The sequence below is a fragment of the Amblyomma mixtum genome, chromosome 4 (assembly GCF_055824585.1).
Source record: "Amblyomma mixtum isolate Tamu chromosome 4, ASM5582458v1, whole genome shotgun sequence".
Lineage (NCBI taxonomy): Eukaryota > Metazoa > Arthropoda > Arachnida > Ixodida > Ixodidae > Amblyomma > Amblyomma mixtum.
This window is the reverse complement of record NC_143015.1, coordinates 112,116,683-112,144,508: the sequence shown is the minus strand read 5'-3', so window position 1 is coordinate 112,144,508 and position 27,826 is coordinate 112,116,683. Positions and strand designations below refer to the sequence as shown.

At 52.6% G+C, this 27,826-nt stretch overlaps 2 protein-coding genes across 36 annotated transcripts in view; both read left to right on the top strand.

Annotated features, from left to right (window-relative positions):
* Window positions 1-27,826, top strand: part of LOC149347898 (uncharacterized) — a 483,015-nt gene that overhangs the window by 305,331 nt on the left and 149,858 nt on the right. The gene's annotated exons all lie outside the window — the stretch shown is intronic.
* LOC149347899 (uncharacterized) overlaps window positions 1-27,826 on the top strand; it is a 55,927-nt gene that overhangs the window by 7,398 nt on the left and 20,703 nt on the right. For 2 of the 4 annotated variants that reach the window (XR_016292696.1, XM_089587731.1), the window contains exons 1-3: window positions 1,173-1,903; window positions 13,771-13,875; window positions 14,973-15,146. Coding sequence is in view for 3 of the 4 variants with exons in the window: in XM_089587731.1 (XP_089443857.1) it covers window positions 1,826-1,903; window positions 13,771-13,875; window positions 14,973-15,146 (357 nt within the window). In the remaining variant the exon portion in view is untranslated. Of the gene's footprint in view, window positions 1-1,172; window positions 1,904-13,770; window positions 13,876-14,972; window positions 15,147-17,415; window positions 17,478-18,376; window positions 18,474-27,826 lie in introns of those variants that run through there. The other 2 variants (XM_089587732.1, XM_089587733.1) reach the window with 2 other exon arrangements.

Here is a 27,826-nt window from a genome sequence, read left to right as displayed (position 1 = left end):
GGGTTTTGAGGAAGGCAGAGGCATGGCAAGTGTGGATACCTCAACCGCTCCGCGAGAAGCGGAGGAAGGTGGGAAAGAGGAAAAAGGGGTGCCGAAGTGGAGGGCTCCAGGGTAAATTCGACCACCAGGGAATCTTTACTAGATTAACATTTAGTGCAGTTCCTGCTGCATCCCGCCCTTTCCCGCAGTATTGCGATTGTCCGTCTGCTTGATTGAGGGACCGTGCTGTGGCGCCGCTCTTTTACCCATCCTGATAAGTTCTATATTTTTTACCGATAATTTTCAATATCATTAATGCTGATAATTTCTGTTATTTGTGAAAATACTTTCCTCTAAAAAAAGGGCAAATTTCTAGTAAGTGTTTTTTTTTAGAGGGCAGTTGGGCGTCGTGGACGCAAAGCGGCGCTATACCCCAATTTGGGGCGGGCACTGGAGAGGGACAGGCGCCCACTTGGACACTCAGCCTGCAGGCAATGTACGAAGGAGGTACTGCTGTAACGTGCACTGACATCGCACAGCACATGGGTGCCTTTTGCGTTTCGCCTCCATCGAAACGCGGCCGCCGCGATCGGTTCGAACCCTTCCGGCTCAGTAGACGACCGCCTTAGCCCCTGCGGCGGGACACAACTGAATGCATAACCAATTATCAGGAAATTGGTTTGGTTTACTGGGGTTTTACGTCCCATAGCAACTCAGGCTATGAGGGACGCCGTAGTGAAAGGCTCCGGAAATTTCGACCACCTGGGGTTCTTTAACTAGCACTTACATCGTACAGTACACGGGCCTCTAGAATTTCGCCTCCATCGAAATCCGGCCGCCGCGGCCGGGATCGAACCCGCGTCTTTCAGGTAAGCAGCAGAGCGCCGTAACCACTGAGCCACCGTGGCGGGGTGATTATCAGGAAATTAAAGGGGGAGTAACTAAATCTTGGTGGACGCTTAACCGCGTCGTGAGGGAAGGGCAAAGGTGAAAGAAAAATTCAGGGGGCACTTTGGCTCTCTAAAGTGCTGCAAGGCGAAAGCGTGTCCTGGCCACTGTTTGTTTTTATTTGCTTTTTTATTTTTCAAGGGGTACCATAGTGGACTGCTCGGGAATTATTCGGCCACCTTTGATCCCGGCCGCGGCGGCCGAATTTCGATGATGGCGAAATTCTAGAGGCTCGTGTACTGTGCGATGTCAGTGCCCGTCAGAGAACGCCAGGTGGTCGAAATTTCCGGGGCCCTTCACTGTGGCGTCCCTCATAGCCTGAGTTGCTTTCGGACGTTAAACCCCAATAAAACAAAACAAAACAAAACCTGGTGATCTTTAACATGTACTGACGCCGCACAGTCTGTGAACGCCTTTTGCGCTTCGCCTCCATCGAAACGCGGGCGCCGTATGTGTGTGGAACTCCACAGCAGCTTCTCTTTTTTTCACTCCAGCGTCTCTATTTTCCTCCTTTCCGTCCGTCCAGCTCTGTACTGTCGGCGCGGTTGGGGTGTCTACCTAGATTGTTCAGCAGCTATTAGGTGTTTCCTTTCCTCAAAACCAATTTCCGTGAGGGAGGGGGAACGGCGGCGGTGTCACAGAAGACTTACGCAAGGGGCAGCGCGATACTTGTAGAAACAGAAAGGAGAGAGAGAAGGAAAGCACGTGATCGCGCAGTGCTCCGCTGACGTGGCCTTCCCACAGAGCAGTCATCCGCCTAACCAGACGCGTATCCAACGTCAGTTCGGGGGGATGCCAGTGCGCACTGACAGGCACGCGAGAACGGCCTTCATCAGAAGGCGCATCGGGGGCTCCTGGACGCTAACGGAGACGCTCTGTAGGACACCTGCAGTTATACATGCGACAGGCAACAGCTTTCCACGGTAGCTTTCCACAGCGGCTGTCACTGCGGCGGATCGACACGTCATCGCATAAGGTGAGGACTGCAGCGTCCACTAGTAATGGGGAACGATACCATCTACCAGGGCTGCGAAGGTAGCCAGGTGGGTCCACAGCGAGACAAGGTTACTCCGGTGCAGTATGGTTTTAGCATCTGGCCATCATTTGGCAGTTTATATTTTTATTTGACCGGCGATGAAAGCTTTCCGTTTTTTTGGACACAGCTGCGTCGCAGAGTTAAGCGCACTTCTCTGCTAGTTTAGCCGATGAACTCTCCGCGTCTGTCGTTCAGTCTATGGCCGGTAACGAGATGTTGGCGGCATTTGCGTGGGCGACCTGATTGTGGACCGCGTGCTTCGGGTGCGAAATAATTTAGCGGAGATACTAGGCCTTCGTTAAGCCTAACGGCTTGAAGTCGTGCAAGATGGCGGTGATTCGGTTTCCCTCCGCTCCTTCGGTCGAGGAGGGTGTGGCGGCCACATGCACGGGCCCCTGCGACTAGCCCTACCGTAGCGTCGAGAAGCGCCGCGTTCTACTGAAACGCCAAGTACGCTGTCCATTGGTGTGCATCGATAAAAACGTTTAGAATGAATGTCGTGTTTAAATTTACCAATTGGATGGTAAATTCGTTCTTCGGACTCTGGCCGCTGCCAAGGCCCTTTTCGGGGACGGGTGACCGTGCCGTTGGCCTAATGGTTCCGACTGATCTAAACTTTTACAGACTTCATCCTGCTCCTTCGAGCTCGCTTCTGAAATGCAGGAGGCCTTCATAATATTGATACAGCTCCGAGGTGGACGAAGAAGAAGTGCTTCGCCATCTCGCTTGTGACGAGGAAGAAGAAGTGGTTCGTCTTCTTGCTGGTGACCGCTCGGCAGACTGGAGCAGTTCTTGTGTCTCTGTGTGCTGTGTAATATTCGTGACAAATCTGGTGGAGGTGCTGGGTACGCTTCCAGACCCGCGTAGGCTACCGACCAATACTGATCTCACCCCAGTTCACCAGCGCCACGGCCGCCGCCTCCGTGGAGCGTCCCCTGAATTTGGACTCCTTCCGGCTGCAACCAGGGCGACGCAACCCCGGCCTTCGGAGGCACCAGCTGCCATGGCAACTGAGACCACGCTCCCGGCGCACATCCTCTGTCATCAGCCACGAACACCCCCGTCGTTTCATGGCGACGTGTTCGAGGACGCCGAGGATTGGCTCGAGATATTCGAACGGGTTGCCCGTTACAACGGCTGGAGTGACAACCGTAAGCTCCACAATGTCTATTTTGCACTTGAAGAGTCGGCTCGGACATGTTTCGAAAATCATGAAGCTTCGTTTACGTCCTGGGAAGCTTTCTGCCGCAATCTTAAAGCCACTTTTCCGAATGCAGACCGTCGAGAGCGAGCAGAAGCTGCGTTACACTCGCGCAACCAGCGCCACAACGATAGTGTACGCATGTACTCCGAGGACATGACTCGCCTTTTTAAGCGCGCGGATCCCAACATGACAGAAGACAAGAAGCTTCGCCACCTCATGCGGGGTGTCAAGCAAGAGCTCTTCGCAGGACTCGTGCGCACCCCACCAAGCACTCTGGCAGAGTTCCTCACCGAGGCGGCAACTATGGAGAAGACACTGGAACAGCGAGCCCGCCAGTACAATCGCGACGTCAACACCTTCGGGCCTGATCCCATCTCCATGCCTCCCGGTATCGACGCGGCCTTTCTACGCGAGCTGGTCCGATCCGTCGTCAGAGAGGAACTGCAGGCCTTCCGTACGCCGTCCGAGACGCCATCTTTCACGCCACTGAGCGAAGTCATCCGGGACGAGGTGCGCCTGGCAGCACAACAGCACCAGATTTCCGAGGTTCCTCGCCAGCCTGATGCAAGGCCCACGTATGCGTCCGTCCTGCGCCAGGCCCCTGGGTACGACGTCACTGCCGCGACTCCAGCAGTGCTCTCGTCGAGCTCCCCTCGTGGTGACGCTCCGCCAGCCTATCAGCGGCCGCGAAAGAGTGAAGTGTGGCGTGCCCCGGATCGTCGGCCCCTCTGCTATCACTATGGCGAGGCGGGTCACCTCTACAGGGCGTGCCCATACCGCTGCGTGGGCCTGCGTGGTTTCGCGCCGGACGACCCGTGCCCTCAGAACGGGGAACGACCGCAGGAGATAGCATTCCATCTGTCGTCGCGCCAGAACCACATCACGTCAGGCCACCAGGAGGCTCGATCACCGTCGCCGCGACGCTACCGTTCTCCAAGCCCCCGTCAAGCCGCAGGCTACTCCGGACGCCGTTCTCCCAGTCCACGCCGGGAAAACTGATTCCAGCGGCCTCTGGAGGCAAGGCCGCTGATGCCGGGACTTGTGAAGATCCTCCTGCGCCACTACCACGCGACGATGTTTCTCCGGGAGCGAGTAGCGACAGCATCCGACGCGCTACCTCCGATTTGTGCGTCAAAATTGACGGAATCGACGTGACCGCTTTGCTGGATACTGGTGCCGACTATTCTGTCATGTGCCTGGCCCTTGCCGTACAACTGAAGAAAGTATTGACGGGGTGGTCGGGGCCTAGCATTCGCAATCAAGGCGGAAAGCTGGGCTAGTTGTTTTGACATAGTTAATTAAAAGACTAGCGCATAAAACTAGGACAAAGACAGAGAAGGAGACAGGACGAGCGCTAAACATCAACTAAAGGTTTACTACACCTGTCCTGTCCTCGTCCTGTCTCCTTCTCTGTCTTTGTCCTAGTTTTATGCGCTAGTCTTTTAATTAACTAGCATTCGCACTGCTGGGGGTCACCTGATTATCCCTGCCAGCAGGTGCACAGCTCGTGTCGACATCCGTGGTTTTGTGTACGTCGGCGAGTTTGTAGTCCTCCGTGAGTGTTCGAGGGACTTGATCCTCGGTCTTGACTTTCTCCACACGAACGGTGCTGTCATTGACCTCCACGAATCACGGGTCACGTTCTCGACGAAACGGGCCGTGGCACGCACTGACACAGACGATTCACGCTTCACTGCTCTGCGACTTGTTGACGACGACGTAATGGTGCCACCCCGGTCCAGTGTGCTAGTTCTCGTGAGGAATGATTTATTCCACGACTACGAAGGTGTCGCTGATAGCCACGTACCCCTGCTGCTCGAGAAAGGAGTAGCCATCGCTCGCGGGCTCGTCCAACTACAAGACGGTTGTGCTAGTGTGCTCCTTACAAATTTTGCCAACGAGTTGCAGCACCTCGCCAAGGGCACGGCTGTCGCCTTCCTGCATGACTTCGCTGTGGTGCCTCAAGTGTGCGCCCTGGAGACAAGCCCTGAAGACCAGGCCCCACCATGCCCTGTCCTCCGTCCGTCAGAATCAATCCCGATTTGGCGCCTGAGCAGAAGGCTCTTCTCTCAGCGCTTCTAACCGACTTCGCGGGTTGTTTTGCCACAAGCTCCAGGGTCGGTCGTACGCCTGTCGCAAAGCATCGCATTATCACCGACGAGACTACACCACCCGTATGCCAGCGCCCATACCGCGTTTCTTCGACGGAACGCGAAGCCATTAAAAGGCAAGTGGACGAAATGCTCGCCGACGATGTCATTCAACCGTCGACAAGTCCATGGGCGTCACCGGTAGTCCTCGTGAAAAAGAAAGACAACACCCTGAGATTTTGTGTCGATTACCGCAAACTGAACAACGTGACGAAGAAGGACGTTTACCCGCTCCCCAGGATTGATGATGCACTCGACAGACTACGTGATGCCAGGTTCTTTTCCTCCTTGGATCTCAAAAGCGGCTACCGGCAGATAGAGGTGGACGAGCGAGACCGCGAGAAAACTGCTTTTGTGACGCCTGATGGTCTATACGAATTTAAGGTGCTCCCGTTCGGACTATGCTCAGCGCCGGCTACTTTCCAACGCATGATGGACACTGTCTTGTCTGGGCTCAAGTGGCAGACGTGCCTCGTATACCTGGACGATGTCGTCATTTTCTCGCCCACCTTCGAGCAACACTTGGAGCGGCTGCGCACAGTGCTCCGGGCGCTCCAATGTGCGCAACTTACGATCAAGCCCGAGAAATGCTATTTCGGTTTTGAGGAGCTTCGTTTCCTCGGCCATGTTGTCAGCGCGCGCGGTGTTCTCCCAGATCCCGACAAGACCGCTGCTGTCTCCAGTTTCCCGCGTCCCACTGACAAAAAGACCCTTCGACGTTTTTTGGGACTGTGCTCTTACTATCGACGATTCGTCCAAGATTTTTCCAAAATAGCTGAACCCTTAACAGCGCTGACCAGAGACGACACACCCTTCTTGTGGGGAAGCGACCAAGAGGATGCTTTCGTGGAGCTCCGCCACCGCCTGCAACGTCCACCGATACTCGCCCATTTCGATGACGCCGCAGCAACTGACATACACACTGATGCTAGCAACGTAGGCCTTGGGGCGGTCCTGGTACAGTGGCAGGATGGCGCCGAACGAGTCATCGCATACGCAAGCCGTACACTTTCGCGCTCGGAATGCAACTATTCAACGACTGAGAAAGAATGTCTTGCGGTAGTCTGGGCCATCAGTAAGTTCCGCCCATACCTATACGGAAGACCATTTCGCGTTGTCAGTGATCACCACTCGTTATGCTGGCTGGCCAGCCTCAAAGATCCATCTGGGCGGTTGGCGAGGTGGAGCCTCCGTTTGCAGGAGTACGACGTAACGGTCGTGTACAAGTCGGGGCGGAAGCACCAAGATGCGGATTGTTTATCACGCGCGCCAGTGGACCTTGCTTCCCCGGAAATCACTGAAGACTTCTCTTTCCTTGGTGCTGTTAGCGCAACCGATATGGCGCAGCTTCAAAGGGAAGACCCAGAGTTAGCGCCGCTCATCGCGTACCTGGAAGGCTGCGACGGTCCCCGCATTCCTCGTGTTTTTCTTCGTGGACTCAAATCCTTCACTCTGCAGAACGGCGTCCTCTACAAGCGCAACTTTGAGAGCAACACTGCAACATTTCTGCTCGTAGTCCCGTCCGAGTTGCGACCTGATATCTTGAGCGCTTGCCACGACGAACCATCTGCCGGCCACCTGGGGGTCAGTCGTACCTTAGCGAGGATTCGGCAGAGGTACTACTGGCCAAGATTACTTCCATCAGTGCGGACATACGTCAAAACCTGTCGCGACTGCCAGCGCCGTAAGTCTCCTCCCTTCAAACCCGCAGGATTTCTTCATCCCATAGCGCCTCCGAAGACGCCTTTCCAACAAGTGGGAATGGACCTACTCGGCCCTTTTCCGAAGTCATCCACTGGAAAACGTTGGATTGCTGTCGCGACGGATTATTTGACGCGGTACGCTGAGACAGCGGCGCTTGCAAACGGAACTGCTGTCGAAGTGGCTACGTTTTTTGTACACAACATCGTGCTGCGTCATTACGCTCCTGCGGTTATAATTACTGACCGTGGAGCTGCTTTCACAGCCCGCTTGACTCAGGCAGTCCTAGATCTGACCCACACCAGCCATAGGCGTACAACAGCGTACCACCCACAGACAAATGGTTTGGTAGAGCGCCTTAACAGAACCCTGGCCGACATGCTCTCCATGTATGTGGATGTGGAGCATAAAACATGGGACCAAATTCTCCCGTACGTAACGTTCGCTTACAATACGGCCCTGCAAGAGACAACGCGGCTCACGCCCTTCCAGCTTGTCTTCGGTCGTCCAGTTGTTACTTCTTTGGATGCCATGTTGCCCGTCGACCCTCAGTGTGACCTAGAGCCAGATCTTGACGTCGCCACTTTCGTTCAGCGGGCTGAAGAAGCACGTCAACTGGCCAGGCAGCGAATACACCGTCAACAGCACGCCGACGCTGACCGCTACAATCTCGGACGGCGATTTGTTACGTACGAACCAGGCGACCACGTGTGGGTTTGGACACCAGTTCGTCGCCGTGGGTTGTCCGAAAAATTACTGCGCCGATACTTCGGACCTTACCGAGTTCTCCGCCGCATTAGCGACGTGACGTACGAAGTTTCACCGGCAACCCCAGGCCGCCCTTCGCGCAGACCACCGCATCCGGATGTTGTGCACGTCGTTCGTATGAAGCCGTACCACGACCGTCCTGCTGATTGTACTTGACGCTGAGTGCCGCCGGTTGTGTGTCGTGATAGCTGTGTCTCACTTTCCGTGTCTAACCCATTTTCCCCTCTGTGAAAGCGGCCCGCATCGAGGCGATGCTGCAGGGGAGGGAGCAATGATACAGCTCAGAGGTGGACGAAGAAGAAGTGCTTCGCCATCTCGCTTGTGACGAGGAAGAAGAAGTGGTTCGTCTTCTTGCTGGTGACCGCTCGGCAGACTGGAGCAGTTCTTGTGTCTCTGTGTGCTGTGTAATATTCGTGACAATATTGCTTGTGAGGAAGAACACAAACACATCTGCTGTCAAATAACCGCGGAACCATCCGTAGGGTCCCGCCGGGAAGCCAGCGACGCAGACTCGTGGAACGCGTGTACTATGCTGCTCTCAGGGCCATTGGATGAATATTTTCCACCATTCCAGTGGCAGGTGAGTAGTCAGAGAGACCATCACGCACGTTTTTTTTTTGTCCGCTCTTAGAGTGTTTGCGAATACGTGCACTTATGTGCCCGTGGAGATTGCAACTACTGCGTCTGAGGCGTTTCATCGCCGCGTGCCCGGGAGCGACTGGTGCTGGACGGCTCCGCCCTTTTACCTAACCTCATAAGGCGAAAGCCTTTAATGCCTCATACTGCCGTTAGCAGACGCGTCGGCAGCCGCGTCGGCAGATTTGTCCGCGTTTTGGGCGTCACTGCTCAAAAAGAAACTGCGCCGAGGGTGGGAATCGCACCAGGGCCTTTGGCATTTGATGAGGAGATGCTACCACTCCGCCACGAAGGCTTTTAAGCATGAAATGCTTTTAGCTCCCGTTGTCGGCAGTGTGGTGACGTCACGCCGAGACCGAAATCCACTCATCCGGGCTCTGAAACGAGAACATCCGGCCACCGTACGAGACTTAACGAGATTTAACGAGACTCTCTAAGCCCTCCTACGCGACCTGCATGCAAGCGCCGGTTGGTCTCCAAACGAGTCACAAAAAATAACTGCTGCCAGTGCCTTCTCAATGTTTATCAAGATATCAGTCGAGCTGGCGTTAAATAATGCACGGAATTATAATTTCCGATTTCTAATAACGCGTGCAAAAAGCACATGCCACAATATTTAAGCATGAAATGCTTTACGGTGCGGGTCGGGTGTCCACCGCGATTACAGAGAATTACTGCTCCATTTCCTGTCATCAAAAAACGTTGCGTTCAAAGGGCAAGGCATCGCGCCGAACGGGTGGTGGCGTTCCTACCTTCCTGTAAGGTGCGGCTCGGGTGTCCACCGAGATGGCAGAGAATTACTGCGTAATTTCCTTTCCTCAAAAAGCATCGCGTTCAAAGGACGAGGCATCACGCCGAACGGGTGGTGGCGTTCCGCGGACTGTCTGGCAGCGCTACAACACGCTGTCGCGTTCCACTCCTAAAGGCGAAGCTTAAGCATCATTAATTAGCAGTTTATTAGTATTTAGTCATTAATCAGTCATTACACACTAATCAGTAATTTGTCATTACTTCGTCATGAATTATGTGTGACGTAATCCAGTGGCAACATCACCAGTGTCACATACGCAAAGTGGTGCTGAAAACGCTTTCGCCTCTACGCACTTCGGACAGTTTCGAACGCGTTGCATGTAGTACATTCTTGTCAGGCCTGCGTCTTGTCGTGTCCGCGTGCGCTTCGCATTATGCCCGTAAACATTTCATGCTTGCTCTACTCTCGGTTACGGGAGAGGCAGTTTTTTTTTGTCTTTATTTCCTCCGCCAAGAAGGCTCAAGGTTCGAGGATGAATAAAGGCGCATCTAGTGAATGCATGGGTTTCATAAGTAAAATAAAAGGAATAACGTCAAGAAAAGGAAAAATCAAAATAAGAAAATAAACAAACTAAAAATAAAAGCAAAAGAAACAAAATATGAAAAACAAAAAGTAAATAAAAACACAGTGCGCCAGGAAACGCTTTCGCCTTGCAGCACTTTAGACAGCCAAAGTGCCCCCTGTATTTTTTGTTATTTTGCAGTATTATTCATAAATGTTACTAATGCTGACATTTCGCCGTTACTTCTGAAAATATTTTCGCCAAAAAGAAAAGCGCAAATTTCTACAAGAAATGTCCATCATCATCATCATCAGCCTGACTACACCCACTGCAGGGCAAAGGCCTCTCCCATGTCTCTCCAATTAACCCTGTCCTTTGTCAGTTGCCGCCGCTGTATCCCCGCAAACTTCTTAATCTCATCCGCCCACCTAACTTTCTGCCGTCCCCGGCTACGTTTGCTTTCTCTTGGAATCCACTCCGTTACCCTTAAGGACCAGCGGTTATCTTGCCTTCGCATTACATGCCCTGCCCAAGCTCATTTCTTCCTCTTAATTTCAACTAAGATGTCATTAACCCGCGTTTGTTCCCTCACCCACTCCGCCCTCTTCCGATCTCTTAACGTTACACCTATCATTTTCCTTTCCATAGCTCGCTGCGTTGTTCTTAACTTAAGCTGAACCCTCTTTGTTAGCCTCCACGTTTCTGTCCCATAGGTGGGTACCGGTAGGATACAGCTGTTGTATACTTTTCTCTTCAGGGATATTGGTAAGCTACCATTCATGATCTGAGAGAACCTGCCATATGCGCTCCACCCCATTCTTATTCTTCTAGTTATTTCCCTCTCATGATCCGGATCTGCGGTCGCTACCTGCCTTAAGTAGACATATTCTCTTACTACTTCCAGCACCTCGCTACCAATTGCGAACTGCTGTTCCCTTGCTAGGCTGTTGAATAATTACTTTGGTGTTCTGCATGTTAATTCTTAGCCCCACCGTTCTGCTCTGTCTGTCTAACTGATTGATCATGCTTTGCAGTTCTTGTCCTGAGTGGCTTAGCAAGGCAATGTTATCAGCGAATCGCAAATTACTCAGGTATTCTCCATTAACTCTTATCCCCAACTGTTCCCATTCCAGTCCCCGGAATACCTCCTGTAAGCAGGCAGTGAATAGCATTGGCGAGATCGTGTCTCCCTGCCTGACACCTTTCCGTACTGGAATTTTATTGCTGACTTTATGGAGAACTATAGTAGCTGTGCTTGAAGAAGAACTGTTCGTTGGAGGGTAGTTCGGCTTCGTGGGCGCGGGGCGGCGCTGCATTTCCCTGATTTGGGGGAGAAGGCAGGAGGCCACACGGTCCCTCACCCTGTAGGCACTTATAAAGGAGGCACTGCTCTAATGCGCACTGACATGCGCACTGGCATCGCACAGGAGACGGGCAGTGTTTTGCGTTTCGCCTCCATCGAAACGCGGCCGCCGCGTTAGGTTTCGAACCCGGGTGCTCCTGCTCAGTAGACTTGGAAGGGGCGGAGGAGAACGCGTGGTGATTTCTCTGTTTATTTACAGATTGTTGGTTTAGTTATTGTCCTGTCTATATGTGTGATAACACTCATTGTTACTTCTGTGTTCTTTGTGGCCAGTTAAAGAAGCATTCTCTACTTATCTAACGCACTGAATGTTTCACCGAAGACTTAAAAATTTTAATAAGTAATTTTAATTTTAATAAGGTTGTTCCGCTAGTCATGCGCAGCGGTGGCTGTATTCGCAGTAATGAAGTCACCCACGGACGCCAGACGCCCCCTGTCGGAGCGGACGACAAGTCCTGTATTAGTTGTCGTCTGCTCCGACAGCGGGCATCAGGCGTCCGTCGGTGGTACTGAAATAAACACTTGTACGTACAGTCTTTGTCAAAAGTAACCAGGCTGCATGGTTTGGGTGTCATTCGTAAAGCAGAGCTCTCACGGCTTCCCTAAAGATCAGAAAGTTCTTTGAAGGTGAGAACAGGGGTTCTTCTTACCATGCAGAGATTTAGAGTTTGAGGGCTGGCATAATAATATACGACTGAGAAGAAAAACGTGCAGCGTGGTTACTTTTGACAAAGACTGTACGTACTGATGACTGAGTGTTCGTTGATGTTGGGGGGGGGGGGGGGGGGAGGCTACTATAGACAACGGACAGAAATGACGAGCATAATCGCGGTTAACTTAGTCGATCCAAACTCAAACAGGATCGCTGTGTCGTCAGTCTTACACAAATGTAATCAGCCCTACAATTTTTTTTGTGTTACGGCGCTCTGTGCGGCATAGCACTGTCATTGGTGATGTACATCAGAATACAGCTAAGACGTGTTAAACGTACAGTTATTACTGTTCTACACGTCATTTATTGGCACTGGTTTGTATAGGTATCAGGAGGCGTGGCGTCTGGTGGAGTGCTGTCACATGTCTAAGGCATGGCCCCGCCTTGAAAAAGAATTCTTTTCTTGCTTTTTGCTACCCGGTCTATTTGAGGAGGGGGGGGGGGGAGCGGTGGTTCAACTAATACCCTCTATATTTTGCTCTTTGAGCCTCCTAGCGGTGTTTCGTCGCGTCTTTTTTTCTTCTCTCTCCGGTTTACTATTTACTTTTTATGCCTAGGGTTCAAGGCTGTCGCCGGACGCTCCCTCCTGTTTTTTTTTTCCTTCATGCGGGCTTTAGGCATGTGCCAAAATGGAAGGCGCTGACGAGCAGACGACGCGACGCCCCGAGCAGACGACGCGATGCCCCGGCTACGCCCACCCTTCGCCCGTCAGTCAAAACGACGCACCAATGGAATGCCTTTAGCGAACGCTTTCTGTATGACGTCAAACGAGCCAGAGTACAGGACGAGGACGTTCGCTTGTGGAAGGAAAGAACGAGCGGGCTTTGATTTAAATTTTTGCAGCTTTCCGCGGCGCGCATGGCTCTAGTATTTTGCAGAGGTTATCTTCGATGCCTCATTTACGCAGTAGGCTTGTTTTTCAAAAATGTCCTGACCTTAGTCAGTTGACCTTGCAAAAGCAGCAACCGCACCTTCTGCTTAAGGGGCGCGCATCAAGCAAAGAAGGAGGATCGAATGGACACTAGCAGCAGTGCGCAGATCCACGTCTATGAAATCTGAATCGCAGATCATTTTTTGACTTCATCGGAGTTGCAAATAACTACAGATCGTGGTTTCCACGAGCCATTTCCAGTCACGATTGGGTTACGCCTTCCAACACAGATTCCTTACTCACTTGTTTCCGTCGTCACTTAGCGCTGCATATTTTTCGAGATCGGAAGTTGAACAAGCCATTATGCAATGGTTTATTCTGAGCTGCATTGTTTTCAGCCCGGAGTGCAGAAAATAAGCGGCACTTAGTGATATTTTGTCAATCCTAATGCGAGCGTACGTTTTATACTTCAGCTTTTTTCAATCCTAAAACACCATTTCTTCATGGGTAGCGGCAAGTTTTTTTTACTTCTGGAAGAGAGCATTCCCAAATGCAGATTGTAATGTCGCCCGTGGCTCATGTGTAGCTTCGAGGCGTTAAGCCCCACAGTTCACAATTTACAAATTCTAATGCATGGATGAAGGTCTACGCTACTACGGGTGGCATCAGAAGTCTGGTTTACGCCGTTTTTATTTCACTGCAAATCTGTTATGCCGCTTTAATAGCTCGCCCTACGTGAAAGGCCCACGCCGTAAACGGATATTCCAAAGTACTCATCGCGTATGCAGTGCCTGAGCTCTAATCCTGTCCAAGATTATTGCAGTCTGCTCGTTTTTTTGCACTGTTTGCTTAGCTTCAGATCTCCCAGATCAGCTTGCCGCTCAGATCGGATCGCATTCCATGCGTGAATTTCACGCTTGCTTGCTGTTCTGCTGACTTTCACTTATGCATGAGTAGGTGTGCTTATAACCGACATGTGACGTGCGAGAGCACAGTGACGTAAATGGTGACGCCTCAAGCGACGCCATAGCAACGTATGGCCAAATCTCAGAGCCGGCAACCATTTTTTCGGGGGTTTCCCGGGGCCAGGCGAGCGCCGGCGTCGAGCACGTCCTGGCAAGTGGCCGTGCCGCGTCACGGAGGCAACCGGGGGACTCCCTTCAACAGAGCCCCTCCTCCGACATCGCAGCGCAGGTACGTGGCGGGGATGGCTTTTTGCGGTGACCACCGCCCCCTAACGAAAGCCCAGGTGGCCAATTTCGAATTTTTGCTTGCACTGCTAAAAACAGCGGCGCTCTTGTCGTATGTGCTAGAAATGGAAGGAAAGACGAAAAAAAAATTGCGGTAAGAAAACCGGGCGTGGTCTCTTACCCTTTAAAAAAAATGTCTGTGGCATAGCTTGGTCAATCCCTGTAATTGCGAAAGCAATATCCGTAGCTACGTCATGGTTCAGCTGGTAGTGTAGCTGGTGGCGGTGCTTGTGGTTACACTTGTGATGATGAATCGGTTATACAATTCAATCCAATCCAATCCAATCCAATCCAATATGCTAATTTGGTAGCTACCGTCTTCGCTACGCGACGGGCTGAAAGTGCCACTAGTATTGCTTTCGCAATAAAACATATTACAGCGAGCATCCAGATAGCGATGGATGTCTGCCGCCACGGTGGCTCAGTGCTTATGGCGCTCAGCTGCTGACCCGAAAGACGCGGGTTCGATCCAGGCCGCGGCGGTTGAATTTCTTTGCATGACAAATTCTAGAGGCCCGTGTACTGTGCGATGTCAGAGCACGTTAAAGAACCCCAGGTAGTCGAAATGTCCGGAGCCCTCCAGTACGGCGTCTCTCATAGCCTCAGTCACTTTGGTACGTTAAACAACACAAAGCAAACCACTAAACCAAACCAGCACCAAAACAAGAGAAAAAATAACGAAAAGCATGCTCTCTCTATAGTAGGATGCAACTGTTGGCAACGTTGGGCCACGGTCCATGGCGTCCTGTTTTACGCGCCTGTACAATCACAACATGAACAAAAAAAAAGCTTCAGAATGTTTAACTTTATCAAACAAGCCAGAGGCATCCAAATTCTTGGGCTTATAACTTCATCTCGTGATTAGCTCCTTGTTTAAGTGGAAAGAAAAAGCTTGCACAACAATATTTTCGTCACGCAGGGTTTTCTTTCGATGGTCCTAAATGTGAGCGGAACTTCAGTGCGGACTTGAGTTCAAGCCGAACGTAGCAAACCGTTTCAGTGCTGCATAACTAACACATATTCATTCATCTATAAACCAAGGGCCATCAGGGAGTCAGACTGTGCCTGCCTCGACGTCTGGATGGAGAACGTTCGCAACGCCCTCTGCACTCCTGCGCGGAGACTGCAGAGGGAGCCGTACGGGCCGTCTGGAATGCAAGCGTCGCGTGCCGAACAGCGCGGAAACAGGCAGTTCAGGCCTGCAAGCGGGATTCGGTGAGTGGGAGCTGCCGTTTTCCGGAGGATAATGCGCGACAGGAACTGTGCCGTGGGCCTTTTCGTAAAGGCATGTCCTCATCAGCGAAGGGCCTCCAGCCGAGTTAAAAAGACAACTTGCTTCCCTAAGGCCCGCTTTTCATCTGTCGAGTGCGAGCGACACGAAGCTCGCCTGGAGGAAAGGGGGGGGGGGGGGGGGGGGTTTAAAGGCAGCGTCACAGGACCACAGAATGTGTTCTGCATCTGCCCTGATTTCCGCACAGTTAGCATGGTCAGAGAGCTGTATCATACCATCCCTAGTCGCACAGCATTCTTGGAGTGAGGATGTGCCAGGACTTAGCGAAAGATGCGTGCTTGTTTTTTGGTCGGATTAAGTTGGATCGGGGTAAGATTGCGCGGTTTTCCATGATGTTCAGGCAGCGTTCAGCTATTTGCGGTTTGTACATGTCTCGTTGTCGCGGTGGCGAGAGAAGAGAGATGAAGGATGAGGCTCCGCTGTCGGCCTGCAAAGAAGTGCTTGTCACTTTTTAGTGCGCCTTTTATGTACACGCACGCACAGGAACAATACAGAAGGTGCCGCCTTCTGGTAGTTGTTTTTAGTACGGTTAGTAGCGCCATAATAATGAGCTGCACGGAAAGTTCTTCTCTAAGCCTTCTTCTTTGCTAATGTTTATCTGTTGCTTTAGGTGCGTGAAATATCGGCAGTCATTTCGATATTATGAAACATCAGATTTTGTCTTTGGGTGTCTAACGAATCTCTGAATTCTGCACGCTGTCACATTAGCTATTTGTTTGCATGAGAGGATGAGGACAGTGAAGCAGCAACACATTCTCTCCATCCGTAGCATTCACTCCAACATGGGGGGCCTCAGAAAAGTAAAGTTGAGGATGGGTGGGAATCGGCTTGGCCTCGACTGTCTGAAAGTTTCCAACGGATCTAGCTGCATTCTGAAGTGCGTGTCTCTGCTGAATGCCTTTTGAGTAGCGATGCGAGCTAAATGAACAGTACAATTCACAGAACACTGCCGCGACCGAACTTGCACAGTGACAGAAAAAGCTCATGTAGGAAGAACTTCATCGCGCACCTTGGAGGTTTGTCCTTAATGAATGAAGAGTACTTGTGTTACATATTTCGTGCAAAAAAAAAAGAGCCATTTTAAGAGTTTTAGCAAAGTGGCGCCCCACATTCCTCTGCGGGTGCGGGGAAGGCTTACGTTAATATGGCATGCAACTTCGGTAATAGCCCCCCCCCCCCCCCCCCCCCCCCCATTTGCTAAAAAACTCCCTATTGCCGCTTCACTTACTATCAAGTCACGTCTTCATACCGAAAGCGACGCTGCTGTTTAAAGTCTTTCAAGCGACATTCTAGGGGCCCGTGTACTGTGCTTTGTCAGTGCACGCTGAAGCACCGTAGGCGGTCGAAATTTCCGGAGCCCTCCACTGCGGGGTCCCTCATAGCCTTAGTCGCTTTGTGACGTTAAACCCTCATAAACAAAACCTAACTGTTCTGTGGTAAATGATGTAGATGTACGGATATTTCGCCGAAGTGTGTTTCCATCGCCTATTTCTTTTTAACACTTAGTGGCCGCAGATGGTGCGTAGGTGTTTAGCCACAGTTCTGCGGCTCTTTAGTTCGAAGGATTCCTGGTTTTGCACGCACTGTCAGCGACAAGGCATTCGAAGTCTTTAGTGTAGCGAGTGCATTTACGTACAAGGAATAAAAAAAATTGGCAGTGGCTTAGCTCGGCGATGCCAGGATACACGTAGCAAAAGCGAAGGGATCAACTGTGGTTGCGGCGCGTGCGAGCTATCCTTTTCAATCCTCCGACATGTTATCAGGCGTGCACACAGCTGCCGAAGCGAGCGGAGTCGAGCGCAACGACGAGGCAAGCGGTGTGACGTCACACCAAACAGTGGCGGCGGCTCCACGGCGAGGCGCGCGGTGTGACGTCATGCTAGATGGCCGGGCGAGCACGCGGCGTCCGCCAGCTGCAGAGGTTGCTAGGCAACGGCTCAAGGTCGGTCTCTGTGCCTACTCGGAGCACCGCCACAGCGAAATCGCTACAAAAAATATCAGTTATATAGTCCAGCACGAAATAAAAAAGGAGCCGGAATTGAGGGCTCTTTCTCACTGCTTTTTCCTTTGCTGTTTCAGTATAGCGCTGTTTGTTCTGAGCAGAAAAAAGTTGGACCAAACATAGTTCGATAACTGATTCTTAGAAGCACATGACAGCGTTGTCCTCTTCATCCGAACCCCATTTTTGTGCAGGTTGGCCTTTAGGCACAACAGCCAGCCCCACTTGGCCGCCCAGCCTGCAGGGGAGGGCACAGGTGAACACCGGCTCCCCCTCCTCTGTTACAAGTTTCTGGGCTCGCAAGCCGCTTATAGGACAGCTCTATCAAAGTTTTTTTTCCTGGCAAAAATCTTTTCTGTGGGTCTACTTGGATGTGTTGTCCTGCAGCAGAATTGGAGTTGGTAAATTTTTCGCCCGCGACTCGATTCATTCGATAATAGCTCCAAGTCGTTCTGTGTTCAGTAGCTTACAAGAAGAGTACTTGGGATCGCGTGGGCCGTTCAAAAACTGCGGCATAATAGCTTCTTGCCAATTTTTCATCACTTCCGGTTCTTGGGGCAGGCGAGCTTTAGAGATCGAGGGAATTTAGACGACGCAGCAGCGATCAGTTTTTGTATGCCTCCCGCGAACCAGAATTATCTTGTACGACACAGCCACAAATTGAACTGTCACCGGCCACAGTGTGTGTATGTGTGCTGTGTATATACACGCAGCTGGCACGTGTCCCACAACCCAGTGGCCAGTTGGGCAGCCTGCCATAAAGGATGCTTCAGACAAACAGGCCAAAAGTGAACAGCGATGAGTTAAGCCTCGGCGAAGACAGGCAAACACACAACCGCTAATTGCAGGGAATGGCCAGATAGGTGCCGTCGCACTGAAATCGTTCGAATGACCAGATATCAGCTCCTGATGAGCTTCGCTCCACAAGCCATTGTCTACAGTGAGCTACCTAAGTAATCGGCGTAATTCAGATCCACTGACCGGCGGGATTAAGCACGTTTGAATTTCGCCTCCACCGATGTGCAGCCACCATGCTTGCGGAATCAGCAGCCGATTGCCATCACTTACCGTCCGTGACCCTTTCGAAAGACCCTAAAGCAACCGCCATTGCTGGTGTACCATGCAGAGAGAGGTTATTTTGGTGCGTTTTTCCAGAACTGCAGCGGCTTTCCTTTGGATGTGGTACCTCGCCGCCTTCTGCCTTGCGGTAGGACAGGTGGCATCTGGCGGCGTCTTCTGCTGGAACGCACGTGTGAGTTCTGAAATCTCTCTTTGCAGCAGATCAAATACGCGATCAGGCTGTGTAGTCTACTGGAAGTTAGGCATACCTAGCTGCTCGGGATATATAGAATATTTGCTGGCTTTCGTGCGTTATCGCTGAACTGATACATGGTCCAGACACTAACAGTTTCAGTAGAGTTAGGGCCGCCGTGGCGAAAAGGTGTTTCCAACTCATTTCGGCAATTTTTTTTTTGCATTAGCGGTGAGCGTGTATCCATACAGAGTAGGCGGAGTAGTAGATAGTAAACGCGCAATATAAAAATGGCGTGGTTCACTTCTACGGAAAAGAGTTTTCACGCAGCGAAAGCAGAGCGCACACCTCCGCTTTATATGCCCCTTACCCTGGCTTTAGAACGTTAAATTGAATTTCGTGACACCACGCGATTACCGCCCTCTACCAACAGCTTGAAAGGTCGGAGGTCAAGGGTCAAGGTCAAAGGCCAAGTGGTGCAGCACTAAAGTGCACAACACATGGTAAGGTAGCTGTGCAATCCTTATTTATCTGAAGATAGTTTCATCATTCAACTTCATTCGGAGGATCACAGCAAAATAGGTGGTTTCAAGGTCATTCGGAGGCTCACGGCGAAATGTGTGTTACCTATGATAGTGTAGCTGTCACTAGAAAAGTATATACACCTTAAAGGTGCACTGAAGAGGCATCTGAACTCGTCTTGATGCAGCGGGAACTCAATCTACACGTTCCGAGCATTCTTAGAATGATTGTACGTGAGAGAGTACGTGATCTACGTACGGGTTCGTTAGTTTCGTTGGCGAAGAACGTACTCCGGTAAAACTTAACTGGTTTAATTGGCCGAACGGAAAAACAAGAAAACTTTACAGACAGATTGGAAGCACGGCCTTTCCGTTCAGCGTCTCACAAAACCACTGCTGTCTTTCGATGACGGGCCGAGTCCTCCTTTCTCCCTATTCCGCCGCCGCTCCCGCCTCTCCAACCTTGGACAGTAGAGTTCCCGGAAAACGGCGACGGTCAACCCCGCTGCTCAACCTCACAGCCCACCGCCCGGTTCAGGGACGGTCGCGGTGGGACGGCCGCGGGATCCCCTTTCTGGCGCCTTCCGCTTGGTCGGCTCGCGCACACGCACACATGCGCGCGCACACATGTACAAGGGTCCCTGACCGAGGAAATCGCATGTCGAATGGCGCCGCATCTTGTCCCCCTTTGCGTCTCCGACATAGAAACTTCGATTTATTGCCCTTTGTGGCCGATTTCCCTAATTAAATCGAATTACCGTCCGGCTCCCGCCTTTTTTTTTCAATTCTCCCCGTACGGCGGGTGGAGTCGACCAACGCGTGGAGTGCCTTCCACCCAGTCCCGTGGCGGCAAGCCGCTCTGTCAACGGCGGAGTAATACGTAGTAATCCGTAGTAGCAAATAGTCCGCGCGTATTTTTATTTCTGCGGGCTTATGTTGCGGCTATATTATCTGCGAATGAAACTATTTATTCACGGAAATATAAAAAAAATAAAGCGAAAGCAAAGCCTCCTCGGAGCTGGCTGAAAGGCACGCGTTGATCGACTCTGCCCACCGCACGAGGCAGAATTAAAAAATTAAAGGCCGGAGCCGAACGTTAATTCGATTCAGTTAGGGAAATCGGCCACACAGGGCAACAAGTCGAAGTTTCTAAGAAAGCTCGGAACGTGTAGATCGAGTTCCCGCGGCAAAAAGACGAGTTCAGATTCCTCTTCAGTGCACTTTTAAGACTCAGTATAGGATACTACAAAACTAAAGCTAAGTGAAAGTTTACACGCGCTGACGTAGTGTATACCGTTACACGCATCTTTTCCACAGCGGCTTTTAAAAATCCCTCTACCTCAACCATTGGCTCTTCTCACTGCCCACTGAGAATTTTTGACTCGCAGGAAGTTTTGCAACGGTGCACATAAGGTTCCATGATGCATTCTCTGCTCAGAGATTGAGGTGTTACACGCCGACAGCACCGGGTTTCCGCCGATGGGCGGCGGTTGAACCTAGTGGCGCCATCTATCTTCTACATTGTGCCTCGATGCCAGTCCGCGCATCCGCTTTCCCTAGTGTCATCTGCAGAGTACCAGAACATTCTGGGCTTGCATCATGCTCAATCGAACCACGCAAGTGCAGCTGTCAAACTTACTACGAGACAAAAGTTACCTCCGTATGCGAGTTCCACGCGCAGTTTTAAGGCAGACGAGCCAGTGGTGGAGACGGGGGGATCTTGACGCGATAGCGTTGGAGGGCCCGTTGTGGCGAAAGCCCGGGGTCCGACGGAGTGACGATAATTCCCATTGTTCGAGAGGGTCGTGACGTCAGAGCCGTATCACCACCGTAGAAAGAAAAGCAATGGCGGTGAAAACAATGACCCAGCCGCGACTCTAACCACGGCTCCTTCTGTCGTGATCCGGGCGCGCTACACCACGAACAAGAAGCTAGGGTTAAGTGCTGTAAAACGACTTATGCGGGCGCCTCGCACAGCAGAGCGGACTGAGAGCAGGCGACAGATGTCGTGTGCTGCTTGAGCAGAAATCGAGCCAGTCTGCACGCGAATGTTCCAGACTGGTCCTTGGCCAAAGCCTGCTTCGTCTCGAAAACCATTCTTTCGGCTTGCCCATTAGTGGCTGGATGATAGGGCGCACTCGTAATGTGCGTCACCCCGTTCTTCTTTAGGAAATTTTCCATTTCCGTAGAAACAAAGGACGGGCCGTTGTCTGTTACCAGCCTTTCGGGAAGGCCGAACGTCGCGAACAGGTTTCGTAGTTCCTCGATCAAAGTCGATGACTGTATGTTTCGCATGCAGTGCACTTGGAGCCATTTGCTGTACGCGTCGACAACAATTAGCAGCATCCTTCCTTCCACGGGGCCCGCGAAGTCAGCGTGGATTGTGTGCCATGGTGCTGTCGCGCGCTTCCAATCGGGAGGTGGTGCCTTGGGTGGCGCTCTTTGATGCTGGCAGCAAGCCGAACACCTTTTGACCAGGTTCTCGATGTCTTTGTCGACACCGGGCCACCAGAAATAGCTTCGAGCGCATGCCTTCATAGCAACTATGCCCCTGTGACCAGAGTGTGCCGCGCCGAGCACGTCTTTCCTCGCTTTCGCCGGAACGACCAGTCTGATACCTCTAAGAAGGCAACCTTCTTGTAGCGAAAGCTCAGGTCCAAGCTTAGTGAACGCCGAAAATTCCTGTTTTGGCAACCTGTGCAGCTCTCCAATAGCGACAGCTCTCACTACGCGGGATAGTAACGGGTCTTCCTGGGTCATTTCCGCGAGTTGACGTGGGGACAATTCGAAGCTTGGCGTGGAAGCCAGCATGAGCACATCTCCAGGTGGGCATGGTTCATCTACCTGGGCGGGCAGTGGCAGCCTGCTGAGTGCGTCAGCATTTTGGTGCAGGCGTCCAGGCCTGTACACCAAATCGTAGTCGTACGTGGCTAGCTTTAAACACCATCGGGTCATCCTAGGTGAGAGCACCTGAGGTAACTGTTTCTTTTCTCCCATGATGCCCAGGAGCGGTTGGTGATCCGTTAATACGGTCACGTGCCGGCCAGCGATATACTGGTGAAAGTGGCTCACGCCATAAACCACCGCGAGACCCTCCTTGTCCAGCTGGGAGTAGTTTTTCTCCGCGCTTCCCAAAGTTCGCGACGCGAAAGCAATGGGAGCCTCTCTGCCGGACGCATCTTTCTGAGCGAGAATTGCGCCGACGCCATATGGTGACGCATCCACGGACAGAAGGAGAGGCTTTGTCTCGTCATAATGCGCAAGCACTGTTGAAGATCGTATCAACCTCTTAAGCGCATCGAACGCAGTCTGGTGCTTTTTCTCCCACGCCCAGGGCCTGTTCTTCTCAAGGAGCTTGTATAGATCTGCGGCAACCGTAGCTCTGTTCTTCAAAAACCGATCATAGAATGCTAGGAGCCCTAGGAAGGCCTGCAGAGAGGTCTTGTCAGTCGGTTTCGGCGCGTGAAGGATTGCCTGGACCTTTTCCTCGGTCGTGTGGACACCCTTAGCGTCAATCTTGTGTCCTAGAAACTCGACTGAGCATATGCCGAAGCGGCATTTCTCTTGCTTGAGGCGCAACCCTTTCTCGCTTAGCCTCGACAGGACTTGGTCCAGACGTTGCGCATGCTCTGTAGTGTCTGTCCCACTGACAATGATGTCGTCAAGGTAAACACTCACCCCTGGAATTCCTGCTAGTGTTGTCTCCATCATACGCTGGAAGATGGCTGGCGCAGCAGATACTCCGAAAGGCAGCCGGTTCACCCTGAACAATCCCTTGGTGGTGTTGACGGTGAGCAATGCGGCTGTCTCGTCGTCGACCTTGAGCTGTTGATAGGCCTGGTAGAGGTCAAGCGTTGAGAAGATGGTGCCACCCCGCAACTTTGCGAATACCTCCGCGGTTGTCGGTAGCGGGTACGCCGTCTTCTTGACCACTGCGTTTACCGTGCTCCTGTAGTCGCCGCAAACGCGAAATGTGCCGTCCCTTTTGCGCACCCACACTAAAGGTGTGGCCATCACGGCATGTTGCGTCGGCTCCAAGATGCCTTGCTTTTGCAGACGGTCGAGCTCTTCCTCCATTGGCTCTTGGTAGGCTAGAGGTACTGGACGTGCCTTACAGAACTTTGGCTTTGCGCCTTCTTCCAAGTCCAAATGAACCAAGGGTCCCACGTAGCCATCGATGTCTTGTTTGAATACATCAGGATGGCGTGCGAGAACCTCCCGGAGCTTTTCACTTGGCTCAGCTACCTGGTTAATTCCCTGCACGCAGATGTGCAGCGCCGAAAACCAGTCACGTCCTAGCAAGTTGCAGCCAGTTCCTTTCATCACCAGCAGGGGTAGCACACATTCCTTTGATTTAAATCGCACACGAACTTGTGCTGATCCGAGGGTGCGAAGTTCCTCTCCCGACCAAGTGCGTAGGTCAAGGGGTTCTCTCGAAAGCTTCGGGGCGTTCGTTGGCCATGTTTGGTGGTAAGCAGCCTCGCTGATCAGAGAACATGATGCACCCGTGTCGACTTCGAACGTTAGGTGCCTTCCCTCGACTTCAACGACAACAAGGTATTTGGGGCAGGGTTTTCGCCCACTTACTGCGTGAAGCTCGTAGCCTGGATCGCTGTGCGTAGTGTCGTTGCTCGCGGACTGAGCGCTCACACTGTGCGTTCCTTGCCTGGTGTTAGACTTGTCTCCCTTGCTTTTCTTCTTCCGAGTGATGCAAGCGTTCTCGATGTGACCCTTCTTGGAACAAAAGCGGCATTGAGCTGTCCTGAACTTGCAGGTAGCAGCGTCGTGCAAGCCGTCACATCGGTAGCAACGCCGTTGCTGCGGTGCGTTCTTGCATTCCTTTGTGGGTTGAGAAGTCTTGTGCACTTCTGCGGAGCTCGTCGCTCCCTTGAGTCCTCGCTGCTGCCTTGACGCACTTTCTGATGACAGAGCTAGGTCCAAAGCACGTTGGAACGTCAAATCTTTCTCCGCGAACAGTCTCTGTTGCAGGTGCTCGTCGCGGATCCCGCACACGAACCTGTCGCGAAGCATGACGTCCTGGGGCAGCATGGTGGGGTTCGTTACGACGGCTGTATCGCTTTCTGTCGGAGGCGTCGATGTTGCAGACGTTGTCGTTAGCACCCCAAAGTTGCAATCGGCTGTCAAACCTCTGAGGGCTACGACGTAGCTGCTGATCGACTCCTCCGGCAGCTGGTCACGTCGCTGAAAAACGTACCGGCTGTACAGCTCAGATGGTCTGGGATCGAAGTGCTTCTGGAGAAGTGTGACCAGATCTTCATAGCTGACTTCTCCAGGAGTCTTCGGTGCGACCAGCGCGCAGGCTATCTCGAAGGTGTCGGCTCCGCATAGCGTCAGGAGGAGCGCGCGCTTCTTTGCTTCGTTGGAGACGTCATTTGCCACGAAGTAGAAGGCGAGGCGCTGTATCCACGATGACCACTTCTTGCCGTTAAAAGGCTCGATGCCACCGTGTAGTCCTCCAGTAGCCATCGGTGACACTTCGAACTGCGTGCGTTCTAGATCCTACTTCTCGTCGCCAGTGTTAATGGTTGTGTTAGTTCGGAGCGTGGGAGCCCCGCATGCGAGGAACCTCTCAAGGCAGTTGCTGGGTGTAGACTGGGGGTTTATTACCGTAGAGGGAGAGGGAGAGAGAGAGCGAGGGTACAAGAAAGCACTTCCGCTGCTGTGGAATGCGGACGGTCACGGTAAGGCAATGGGGAACGCGCCAGTCGACGGGGCTGTGGGGACCAGATGTCGTCGGGGGAGACAGACGCATGCTTGCTTCTGTGGGAGCGGCCGGCCCGCTCCCGTTTCCTGGAAGCGGGCGGCGAGCATGCGCGGAGGAGGCAAGGGCTGTTGGCGCGGCCTGGCGTCGCTTGGTCGACGAACACGACAACAATGACCAAATTACGTCGCCAGTTAATGTCAAAAATTGGCATATAGCCTTATAAGCACGAGCAGCCGAAAGCCGCTTGACTAGTCTTAGTGCCGGAACTATCAGCATGATGTAGTACTCCGCAGCACCAAGAGATGGCGCGCAATATGCAGCCCATGATTAGTCTTACGCATTTTAAAGGTGGTGGTGGTGGTGAAAAACTTTAATCAAGAGAGCTTGAGGGTTAAAAAAAAAAAAATAAATAACCCTGCTGCATGGTCGGTATCCTTAGTCCGGGACACCGCATGACGAGGCCCCGTCTCGCGCCCGCTTGACCAGAGCCCTTTGGGACTCCAGTGTGGAGCAGTTGAGGAGGGCAGTCTCCCATGCCTCTCGGGTGGGGGTGGGGGAGGGGGGAAGGTGAGGATTCTGAGTACATGCCCACACCATGTGAAAGATATCGCAGATCTCTCCACAGTGCGGGCAGCGCCCATCTGTGTTCGGATCGAAGTGTTTTGCTATTGCAGGACAGAGAAGGGTTCCTGTCTGCAGGCGCCGCAGAGTTCGCTCCTCCGCCTTACTCAGCCCCTTGGCAGGTGCCGGGTAGAGACGGTGGCTGTCGCAATAATAAATTAGGATTTCGCGGAACCGCAGAAGCGGTTTATGAGCTTCTGAGCCATGAGAGCTAGGATGAGGAGCCCGGTGTGTGAGCGCTCGGGCGGCCGCATCAGCGGCCTCATTGCCTCGTAGACCCTGGTGGCCAGGAGCCCAGATCACTTTTGTGCGAGTTGGATCGGCGAGAGCGCGTCTTAGAATTTGCGAGGCCAGAGGTGATATTTCGCCTGCAAGATAATGTTCACAGGCCCGGCGAGAGTCTGTAATAACCGTTTTCGATTTTGGATCGGCGGCAGCGAGAGCTATTGCGACTTCCTCCGCTCGTGTTGAATTTGGGGCCCGAAAAGATAGCCCATCGACATTCATTCCCCGGTGGACTACGGCAGCCGTGAAGAATCCTGCGGGCGACGGCCCTGTGATGTCCACGTAATAGACGCCCTCTTTATACCCATATTGCCTCTCAAGCGTGCGAACCCGCGCTTGTCGTCTGCCTTCATGTGAAGCCATGTCCATGTTACGCGGGAGCGGAGCGACCAAGAGCATGTGGCGCCACAGCACCGGGATGTTCTCCGTCCCCTCTGGTATGCATGTGTGTTGGATGTGTAAGCGGTTTAGCAGGCGGCGCCCAGGCACCGTCTGCGATAGCCGCGTATATTGGTTCACGAGGTGGGCCTCCCGCAACTCCTGATAGGAGTTTACCACTCCTAACGCCTTCAGTTTGGCGTTGGAGGTAGCCACCGGAAGGTCCAGTGCTCGCTTTGTTGCCTTCCTGATGATGGCGTCAATGCGCTCGTCTTGTTGTTTGGTGGTGCGTAGGTACGGCACGGCGTAGAGGATCCGGCTGGTCACGAAGGCATAGGCGAGCCGTAGCGCGTCCCTGCCCCGCAGACCACCCCGCTTGTTGGAAACACGGCGGATCATGCGCCCTACCTGTTCACCTATGCTCTTGAGTTTCGCTATAGTAGAGTCCGGCCTAAGTTTGTTATTGATGAACAGACCCAGGATCCGGAGCTCCGCCACTTCTCTGATGGGACCGCCTGACAGAGATATGTGTAGAGACGTGTTGTCCTTGTGGTTTGTCCTGACGTGTAGAAGCTCTGATTTGGCGGGAGCACATTGGAGACCACAGTCGGCAGCATATGCTTCGACTATGGTGGCGGCCTGCTGAAGGCGGTCCTCTATCTCCCCAAGGCTCCCCTCGGTGGTCCAGATTGTAATGTCGTCTGCGTAGAGTGCGTGTTTTATGCCATCTACCTGAGCCAGTCGGCCGGGCAGGTGCATCATGGCGATGTTGAAAAGGAGCGGTGATAACACCGCCCCCTGTGGTGTACCTCGTGTACCCATAGAGTACGGGCCGTACTCCTCGTCCTCGATCCGGAGGAGTGCCTGACGCGCAGAGAGGAAGTCTCTGACATAGGCGAAGACCTTCGCCCCGCAGTTAGTGGTGTTCAAGTTAGAGAGTATGGTGGCATGTTTAACATTGTCAAACGCTCCCTTAAGATCGAGGGCGAGAATGGCCTTGTCGTTTTGTTGCATGGCTGTGGGTCGTATTATGTCCCTGTGTAGTTGGAGTAGGACATCCTGTGCAGACATGTGCGGGCGGAACCCGAACATAGTGTCTGCAAAGAGGCCCTTACCCTCCATGTATGGAGAGAGGCGATCCCGAACCATCGTCTCCATGAGCTTTCCCACACACGAGGTTAATGAGATGGGTCTCAAGTTGTCCGTAGTCACGGCTTTACCTGCTTTGGGGATGAACGTTACAAGGGATGTTTTCCATTCGAGTGGGAGCGGACACCCATCCCAGATCTGATTTATGTATTGTAGCAAATGGAGATATGCACAGTCGGAGAGGTTCGCCAACAGTTTCACTGTTATGCGATCCCGACCCGGTGCCCCACCTCGGCGCATTTTAGCCAGGGCCGCCTTAAGGTCATGCAACTCAAAAGGGGCGTCTAAATCCTGATTTGGCTTGCCGGAGTACGTGTACTCGGGCCCAACCGGGTCGTTTGTGCGGCAGAGATACCTGTCGCACAAAGTGTCCGCAAGTTGCGCCGTCGTACCTTGGTACCCGTGCAGAGCCCGCCGGAGCTGTTTTTGCGTCTCCCCTTTCGTTCGAGAAGGGTCGATGAGGCTGCGCAAGAGACGCCAAGTCCCCTTCGAGCTCATCTGACGCGCTGCCGAGTTGCAGCGTTCTATCCAATTGGTGTCTGTGAGCTGGGCGGCATATGCCGCAGCCTGCTCCGTAAGTTGTGCAATACGAGCTCTAAGCTTGCGATTCGTCTTGTGTTTCTTCCATCGTTTTGTTAAGCTCCGGCGCGCCTCCCACAGATGCAGGAGGTGAT